This window comes from Atta colombica, unplaced genomic scaffold (genome assembly GCF_001594045.1).
Source record: "Atta colombica isolate Treedump-2 unplaced genomic scaffold, Acol1.0 scaffold47, whole genome shotgun sequence".
In the NCBI taxonomy this organism is placed as follows: domain Eukaryota; kingdom Metazoa; phylum Arthropoda; class Insecta; order Hymenoptera; family Formicidae; genus Atta; species Atta colombica.
Window position 1 is genome coordinate 3,037,423 of NW_017259536.1, and position 10,225 is coordinate 3,047,647.

Genomic DNA, 10,225 nt, shown 5'->3' on the forward strand with positions numbered 1-10,225 from the left:
TATGTTTTGCATTTTTTATAGTCGTTTTCCTGGTTACATAATGATTTGGATTGTTCTGGTAGTCCATATCACTGAACAGAGATCGTATATCATATATTTAAATAGGAAGTGATTGTAGAATCGATAAAAAAATGCAGTAAAAATATTATGCACTCTTCCACTATGCGGACAAATTATCGATATTTAGAAACTTACTGATTGAACATTTAACAGAGCAATCAAGGATGTAGTAATTAAGTAAGTTTAAATATTCTATAATTGTGATAATTAGTTGGTGAGAATTAGAACATTCGAGAGGGAAAGAATATTACTAATTTTTTTGTATACTGAACATGATAGTAAATTTGAATCATGTGATTTATAACGTTTTTCACTAGCAGAACTGATGCGCACATTAAAGCGAAAGAATATTATTAATTTTTTTTGTACACTTATCTAATCTGAATGTAAAAGTGAGATATCTCAATTAATATAATACTCAATGTATATTTTATCAAATAGCACAATAAAATGTATTGAGGATTTCGTAGTTTAATTCCTTTTTATATTTTTATTAAACATACATATTTACGTCAATTTGTGTACAACGGCTTAAAGTGCACTGAGTGCGCACGAGCTCCGCCAATGAAAATCGCTATTAATTTGTATTCAATGAAACTATACAATATGTACAAATACTTATTACTTTTGTAAAGGACTGTAAACTGTGCAAAATTGAAATCATTGGAATAAGAAAGGGGAATAAAGAATTAAAATTTCAAACTAACAGAAAATCATATAAGGGAGCCCGTGCAAAATGGACGCTTTGGATATGGCGAATACCTTTTATTTTTGCTTATCTATTTGAGATTGTGCTATAAGTCTCTAGCAGTTAAAAGAATGATCGAGCAGTGACGCTATGAACGTAGAAAACAAAAAATATCATTCCGTTCGTTTATGTTTAATAGAAACATATAAAAAATTGAGTGTTTTCTTATGATTTTATTTAGATATGTAGCTTAATTATTATCTGTAATTGTTTCTTAATCAGTGTGAATGATTTTTTTATAAGAATTCTCTGTTTAAACGTGTATTCGAAGTTAAAAATTTTTCACTTGGTGCTTCAACTTTTTCTAACTTTTCCAAATTCGTGCCAGGTAGGTCCTTTGGGCCAAGCGAATGGGGACAAAGCGGATGATCCATCCTCTTTATCTTCGTATGGTTACAGAAAATACTGGGAATACGGAAGGACAGACGATCTTTCGAGTTTATGAAAGGCATGTGTTTGTTTACATATCATTTTTGTTTATTATTTGCCACAATGCAGTGTGATGATTTGTTTGTGACTGATCTAGTACAGTCATTGCATCAAATGGACCCATGAAGGCTGCACTACATATAAAGTAGTTTGTTGTTTGATAATTTTTGTAACAATCGCCAAGATTTTAATTGTTTTAATTCCATTTGCATTGCTTGAGTAACCGCTTTGGCCAGAGTGGGGTCGGGCAAAGTGGATGGCTTCTCTCTATTTTAATGTTTTAACTAAAACGACATATTATTGTCCAAGTTTTTAAATTTGTTTTAATTTTATTTCAAAGTTTAGTTCTTTAAGAGATTTATGAGAATAAAAATGATTTCTGATCTCAATTTTAATTGTGTAATTTTTTCATCTCAATCTTAACACGTCTGCACTGCCCAGGCTTCCCCTACTGTGGAACGTACTAAACGTACTAAAGACAATCTCAGCAGGAAATTTTGAAACATTTCAAGAATATTATAAAAATGTTGTAACGTTGAAATGAAAATGATTTTTATAGAAAAAGTTATATAAATTATGCATATTTATGCCTACATTTGTACACGCGCTCGCACGCATGCCCGCATTCACGTACGCACGCACACAGTGAATATGTACGCCCATACACACACTCATTCAAAAAGACACAAATGTGTGTGTGTGTGTGTGTGTGTGTGTGTGTGTGTGAGTGAGTGTGTGTGTGTGTGCATAATATAATAAAACTAAAATCTTAATAAATAATGTATCTATATACAATTTTCAATTTGAAAAAACGCCCATTAATTATATCATTACTAATAAAAAACTGAAAAGAAAAGGCTTCTATCATTTTGCAATTTTTGTAATATTTTTTTAATTACCTAATGTGCTAAAATTGACATACAAGACAACTTTTATTAAAATATTATTAAAGAGTTCTTCAAGAAACACCTTCATAATATTTCACAAAGAATACAAGGATATCTTAAAATTGTCTTATTCATCGATTTTATCCGTTTTAGCAATCTATAGAAATTAATATCTCGTTAACTATTGCGAAAATTGCAAAATAGTAGAGGATTCTTTGACTGAGCATTTTTATTAGGAATAGTACTGTATGCTTAGTGAGCGTTAGTTGCATTACACCTTGTGTATAATATAAATATGTGTATACACATATGTATATGTAATACGAATAGATGCATATATAAATCTTATTTATCGACTCGCATCACAAATTTATTTAACAAATTTTTTGTTGAGTAAATACCAAGGGTATTTGCGTAACACATTTTTTATCTGACACTGATTATTTAATTACTATCATTTTTGCAGAATGTCTAATTAATGTCTTTAATTTACTTGGAATATACTTACATAAGACATTGTTTCAAGTGTAGTGTTAAACTTGTAAGTTTGGACCCAATTGTTACATTACAGAGTATACATGTTGCCTCTGTACCGCTTTCTGCGATAAAATAATCCCAAGTTCAATGGAATTTATCTTCTTTCTTCTCTTCTACTTAATATGTTGGATGTGCCTTCACCAAGTGTTTATGTAAAATAGCTAACAATCTATTATGTATATTGAATTTTGCATTGCAATAATTGCATCTTGTCTCATTTCTACTTGTTAATTTTGTGTAACGTCTACGTATTCAAAGATGATCTGAGATAAAATTGTCTGTCTTTGGAGTTATATCCTCATTTGTACTCGTATCATTATCTGAATTGCTCTTGTTATCTACACGATCTGAATTTGGACCTAATATCCTACATTCACATAAGAAGTTATTAGAAAAGTAATAAAAAGTACAGTAGATATATTATAATATATAGATATTTCAATTATGTACATATTCCGCTGTACGGACTGAATTATAATTTTTTTAGAATCTATTATTTGAACATTTAGGAGTAGCGATCAAGAATGTAGCGATCAAGCAGATTTAAATTGATATAATGTTCTGTAAATTTGATAATTATCGAGTGAAAACAGAATGTTTCAATATTACTAATTTTTTATACTAAATATAGTGATAATAAATTTGAAACATTCTGTTTGTATTCAATGAGACTGTGTAACATAAATGAATACTGAATACTTAGTTTCGTAAGGAATTGTGCAATCAAAAGAACAAAGATTGGGAAAAAAAAATTAAATAGAAATTTCAATCTTTCAGAAATCATATGTTGTGGAATACATAGTTCCTCACAGATAAAAATTCTTGTTCTGCATTCCCTATTCTTATAATTGCGCGCAGTATCAATACACATATATAAGATATTTGATTATAATTTCTAATTTGTATATTATATCAATAAATTTTTAATATTTTTATTCATTGTACGTTTATAATGCTTAGAAGTGCAAATCATATTTGATGACATGCACCCAAAATCTGTTTAATAAATTTTTTAGTTTATTTAATAAATCTGTTTAGTTTTATTTGAATATATTTGTTTGCGTTACATTTTCTTTAATCAACATTAATCAGTTTACTGCTATTAATTTTATATTCTTTAGTACGTTAATTAATTTTTAAATTTACTTGGAGTATACCTACTTGTGCTTACGTTTTAAATGCTTTTTGAGACAAGATACTGATTGGTACTTAATTATTAAGTTACATTCTTTGCATGTTGCCTCTATATCGCTTTCTGCGATAAAATAATCCCAAGTCCAATCGAATTTGTCTTCTTTCTTCTGTTCTTCATTTAATTTGTCTGGATGTGCCTTCACCAAGTGTTTATGTAAATAATCTAAAGATTTATTTCGTATAGCGAATTTTGCATTACAATAGTTGCATTTTGCCATCTTATTCCTTATTAATTTTGTGTAATGTTTACGTATATAAAGACGAACTGGGATAAAATTGTCTGTCTTTGGAGTTAGATCCTCATTTGCAATCAAGTCATTGTCTGAATTGCTCTCGTTGTCTATATGATCTGAATTTGGACCTAATATCCTACATTTACGTAAGAAGTTAAGTTTAATAAATCTTTTTAGTTTTATTTGAGTATATTTGTTTGCGTTACATTTTCTTTAATCGACATTAATCAGTTTACTGCTTTTATTTACATTAATTTTATATTCTTCAGTACGTTAATTAATTTTTAAATTTATTTGGAGTATACCTACTTGTGTATACGTTTTAAATGACTTTTGAGACAAGTTACTGATTGGTAATTAATTGTTAAGTTACATTCTGTGCATGTTGCCTCTATATCGCTTTCTGCGATAAAATAATCCCAAGTCCAATGGAATTTGTCTTCTTTCTTCTGTTCTTCATTTAATTTCTCTGGATGTGCCTTCACCAAGTGTTTATGTAAATAATCTAAAGATTTATTTCGTGTAGTGAATTTTGCATTGCAATAGTTGCATTTTGCCATCCTATTCCTTATTAATTTTGTGTAATGTTTACGTATAGAAAGACGAACTGGGATAAAATTGTCTGTCTTTGGAGTTAGATCCTCATTTGCAATCAAATCATTGTCTGAATTGCTCTCGTCTATATGATCTGAATTTGGACCCAATATCCTACATTTACATAAGAAGTTAAGTTTAATAAATCTTTTTAGTTTTATTTGAGTATATTTGTTTGCGTTACATTTTCTTGAATTGACATTAATCAGTTTACTATTAATTTTATATTCTTCAGTACGTTAATTAATTTTTAAATTTACTTGGAGTATACCTACTTGTGTATACGTTTCAAATGCTTTTTGAGACAAGATACTGATTGGTACTTAATTGTTAAGTTACATTCTTTGCATGTTGCCTCTATATCGCTTTCTGCGATAAAATAATCCCAAGTCCAATCGAATTTATCTTCTTTCTTCTGTTCTTCATTTAATTTGTCTGAATGTCTCTTCACTAAGTGTTTATGTAGAATAGCTGAGGATCTATTCTTATGTATGAAGAATTGTACGTTACAATGATTACATCTTGCTACATTACTACTTGTTAATTTTGTATAATGTCCACGTATCCAACAACGAACTGGGATAAAATTGTCTGTCTTTGGAGTTAGATCCTCATTTGCAATCAAGTCATTGTCTGAATTGCTCTCGTTGTCTATATGATCTGAATTTGGACCCAATATCCTACATTTACATAAGAAGTTAAGTTTAATATATCTTTTTAGTTTTATTTGATTATATTTATTTGCGTTACATTTTCTTTAATCGACATTATTCAGTTTACTGCTATTAATTTTATATTCTAGTATGTTAATTAATTTTTAAATTTACTTGGAGTATACCTACTTGTGCATACGTTTTAAATGCTTTTTGAGACAAGATACTGATTGATACTTAATTGTTGAGTTACATTCTTTGCATATTGCCTCTATATCGCTATCTGCGATAAAATAATCCCAAGTCCAATGGAATTTATCTTCTTTCTTCTGTTCTTCATTTAATTTGTCTGAATGTCTCTTCACTAAGTGTTTATGTAAAATAGCTAAGGATCTATTCTTATTCTTATGTATGAGAAATTGTACCTTACAATGATTACATCTTGCTACATTACTACTTGTTAATTTTGTATAATGTCCACGTATCCAACGACGAACTGGGATAAAAATGTCTGTCTTTGGAGTTAGATCCTCATTTGCAATCAAGTCATTGTGTGAATTGCTCTCGTTATCTACATTATCTGAATTTGGACCCAATATCCTACATTTACGTAAGAAATTAAGTTTAATAAATCTTTATAGTTTTATTTGAGTATATTTGTTTGCGTTACATTTTCTTTAATCGACATTAATGAGTTTACTGCTATTAATTTTATATTCTTCAGTACGTTAATTAATTTTTAAATTTACTTGGAGTATACCTACTTGTGTATACGTTTTAAATGACTTTTGAGACAAGTTACTGATTGGTACTTAATTGTTAAGTTACATTCTGTGCATGTTGCCTCTATATCGCTTTCTGCGATAAAATAATCCCAAGTCCAATGGAATTTATCTTCATTCTTTTGTTCTTCATTTAATTTGTCTAAATGTCTCTTCACTAAGTGTTCATGTAAAATAGCTAAGGATCTATTCTTATGTATGAAAAATTGTACGTTACAATGATTACATCTTGCTACATTACTACTTGTTAATTTTGTATAATGTCCACGTATCCAACGACGAACTGGGATCAAACTGTCTGTCTTTTGAGTTAGATCCTCGTTTGCAATGAAGTCATTGTCTGAATTGCTCTCGTTATCTACATTATCTGAATTTGGACGCAATATCCTACATTTATGTAAGAAATTAAGTTTAATAAATCTTTATAGTTTTATTTGAGTATATTTGTTTGCGTTACATTTTCTTTAATCGACATTAATGAGTTTACTGCTATTAATTTTATATTCTTCAGTACGTTAATTAATTTTTAAATTTACTTGGAGTATACCTACTTGTGTATACGTTTTAAATGACTTTTGAGACAAGTTACTGATTGGTATTTAATTGTTAAGTTACATTCTGTGCATGTTGCCGCTATATCGCTTTCTGCGATAAAATAATCCCAAGTCCAATGGAATTTATCTTCATTCTTTTGTTCTTCATTTAATTTGTCTAAATGTCTCTTCACTAAGTGTTCATGTAAAATAGCTAAGGATCTATTCTTATGTATGAAAAATTGTACGTTACAATGATTACATCTTGCTACATTACTACTTGTTAATTTTGTATAATGTCCACGTATCCAGCGACGAACTGGGATAAAACTGTCTGTCTTTTGAGTTAGATCCTCGTTTGCAATGAAGTCATTGTCTGAATTGCTCTCGTTGTCTATATGATCTGAATTTGGACTCAATATCCTACATTTACATAAGAAGTTCAATAAATCTTTTTAGTTTTATTTGAGTATATTTGTTTGCGTAACATTTTCTTTAATCGACATTATTCAGTTTACTGCTATTAATTTTATATTCTAGTATGTTAATTAATTTTTAAATTTACTTGGAGTATACCTACTTGTGCATACGTTTTAAATGCTTTTTGAGACAAGATACTGATTGATACTTAATTGTTGAGTTACATTTTTTGCATATTGCCTCTATATCGCTATCTGCGATAAAATAATCCCAAGTCCAATGGAATTTATCTTCTTTCTTCTGTTCTTCATTTAATTTGTCTGAATGTCTCTTCACTAAGTGTTCATGTAAAATAGCTAAGGATCTATTCTTATGTATGAGAAATTGTACCTTACAATGATTACATCTTGCTACATTACTACTTGTTAATTTTGTATAATGTCCACGTATCCAACGACGAACTGGGATAAAAATGTCTGTCTTTGGAGTTAGATCCTCATTTGCAATCAAGTCATTGTCTGAATTGCTCTCGTTATCTACATTATCTGAATTTGGACCCAATATCCTACATTTACGTAAGAAATTAAGTTTAATAAATCTTTATAGTTTTATTTGAGTATATTTGTTTGCGTTACATTTTCTTTAATCGACATTAATGAGTTTACTGCTATTAATTTTATATTCTTCAGTACGTTAATTAATTTTTAAATTTACTTGGAGTATACCTACTTGTGTATACGTTTTAAATGACTTTTGAGACAAGTTACTGATTGGTACTTAATTGTTAAGTTACATTCTGTGCATGTTGCCTCTATATCGCTTTCTGCGATAAAATAATCCCAAGTCCAATGGAATTTATCTTCATTCTTTTGTTCTTCATTTAATTTGTCTAAATGTCTTTTCACTAAGTGTTCATGTAAAATAGCTAAGGATCTATTCTTATGTATGAAAAATTGTACGTTACAATGATTACATCTTGCTACATTACTACTTGTTAATTTTGTATAATGTCCACGTATCCAACGACGAACTGGGATAAAATTGTCTGTCTTTGGAGTTAGATCCTTATTTGCAATCAAGTCATTGTCTGAATTGCCCTCGTTGTCTATATGATCTGAATTTGGACTCAATATCCTACATTTACATAAGAAGTTAAGTTTAATAAATCTTTTTAGTTTTATTTGAGTATATTTGTTTGCGTAACATTTTTTAATTGACATTAATCAGTTTACTGCTATTAATTTTATATTCTTTAGTACGTTAATTAATTTTTAAATTTACTTGGAGTATACCTACTTGTGCTTACGTTTTAAATGCTTTTTGAGACAAGATACTGAATGGTACTTAATTATTAAGTTACATTCTTTGCATGTTGCCTCTATATCGCTTTCTGCGATAAAATAATCCCAAGTCCAATCGAATTTGTCTTCTTTCTTCTGTTCTTCATTTAATTTGTCTGGATGTGCCTTCACCAAGTGTTTATGTAAATAATCTAAAGATTTATTTCGTATAGCGAATTTTGCATTACAATAGTTGCATTTTGCCATCTTATTCCTTATTAATTTTGTGTAATGTTTACGTATATAAAGACGAACTGGGATAAAATTGTCCGTCTTTGGAGTTAGATCCTCATTTGCAATCAAGTCATTGTCTGAATTGCTCTCGTTGTCTATATGATCTGAATTTGGACCCAATATCCTACATTTACATAAGAAGTTATTAAAAAAAGCAATGAAAAGTACAGTAAAGCTATTATTTTCAATTATGTTCATCCTCCGCTATGCAGACTGAATTATTATTTTTTAGAAGCTATTATTTGAACATTTAGGAGTGATCAAGAATGTAACAATCAAGCAGATTTAAATATTCTATAAATCTGATAATTGTCGGGTAAAAATTGAAATGTTTCAATATTACTAATTTTTTATATTACATTTATAAACACAGTGATAATAAATTGAAACGTGTAATTCAGTTTGTATTCAATGAAGTTATGTAACATAAATGAATACTGATTACTTTTATAAGGAATTGCGCAATCAAAGAAATATGTATTAAGAAAGAGGAAATAGAAATTTCCTTTCAGAAATCATGTGTTGTAGAATATACAGTTCCTAGATAAAAATTCTTGTTCTGATAGATAAAAATTCTTGTTCCCTATTTCTATGATTGCGCACAGTATCAATACACATATATTAGATATCTGATTAAAATTTCTAATTTGTGTGTATATTATTTCAATTAATTTTAAATATTTTTTCCATTATAACGTTTAAAAATGCAAATCATATTTGACAATATACATCAAAAACCTGTTCAATACGTTTTTTAATTTGTTTAAAAAAATTTTTTAGTTTGTTTAATAAATTTTTTTAGTTTTATTTGAGTATATTTGTCTGCGTTACATTTTTTATTTTATTACTATTAATTTTACATTCTGCAGTACGTTAATTAATTTTTAAATTTACTTGGAGTATACCTACTTGTGTATACGTTTCAAATGCTTTTTGAGACAAGATACTGATTGGTACTTAATTGTTAAGTTACATTCTTTGCATGTTGCCTCTATATCGCTTTCTGCGATAAAATAATCCCAAGTCCAATCGAATTTATCTTCTTTCTTCTGTTCTTCATTTAATTTGTCTGAATGTCTCTTCACTAAGTGTTTATGTAAAATAGCTAAGGATCTATTCTTATGTATAAATAATTGTACGTTACAATGATTACATCTTGCTACATTACTATTTGTTAATTTTGTATAATGTCCACGTATCCAACGACGAACTGGGATTATAATGTTCCCTGCTTCTTGTTCTGCCATTGTAACGTTTTATAAGGAATATTAGTAACTAATCACAAAAGATACTGAAACGTTGTAAAGAATCGTTCGCATAAACTGTTAATAAATATTTACAGATAGAAATATGTACATATGATTCTTTGAATCATATAAATATTAATACATATAAATATTAATGTTTGTATTTTTGAATCTGTTTGTTCAACGAGATTTAACAGATCTATTTATATAACTCTTATATTACAATATCTAGCTCTTATATTACATTACAAATATTATATTAAATAATAGCATTTCCATTCCGAAACTCTCTCTCATAATAAAATAAATATTATATAATAAAATATTATATAAA

At 28.4% G+C, this 10,225-nt stretch overlaps 1 protein-coding gene across 1 annotated transcript in view; it reads right to left on the bottom strand.

Moving 5' to 3' along the window:
• The window catches only part of LOC108691452, a 163,440-nt gene extending 153,549 nt beyond the window's left edge, over positions 1-9,891 (bottom strand). The window contains 11 exon segments of the mRNA XM_018199203.1: positions 2,633-3,028; positions 3,823-4,224; positions 4,398-4,796; positions 4,958-5,362; positions 5,525-5,935; positions 6,100-6,504; positions 6,669-7,073; positions 7,231-7,635; positions 7,800-8,204; positions 8,367-8,768; positions 9,554-9,891. Coding sequence (XP_018054692.1) covers positions 2,633-3,028; positions 3,823-4,224; positions 4,398-4,796; positions 4,958-5,362; positions 5,525-5,935; positions 6,100-6,504; positions 6,669-7,073; positions 7,231-7,635; positions 7,800-8,204; positions 8,367-8,768; positions 9,554-9,891 — 4,373 coding nt within the window.
• Between the last annotated feature and the right edge of the window lie 334 nt (positions 9,892-10,225).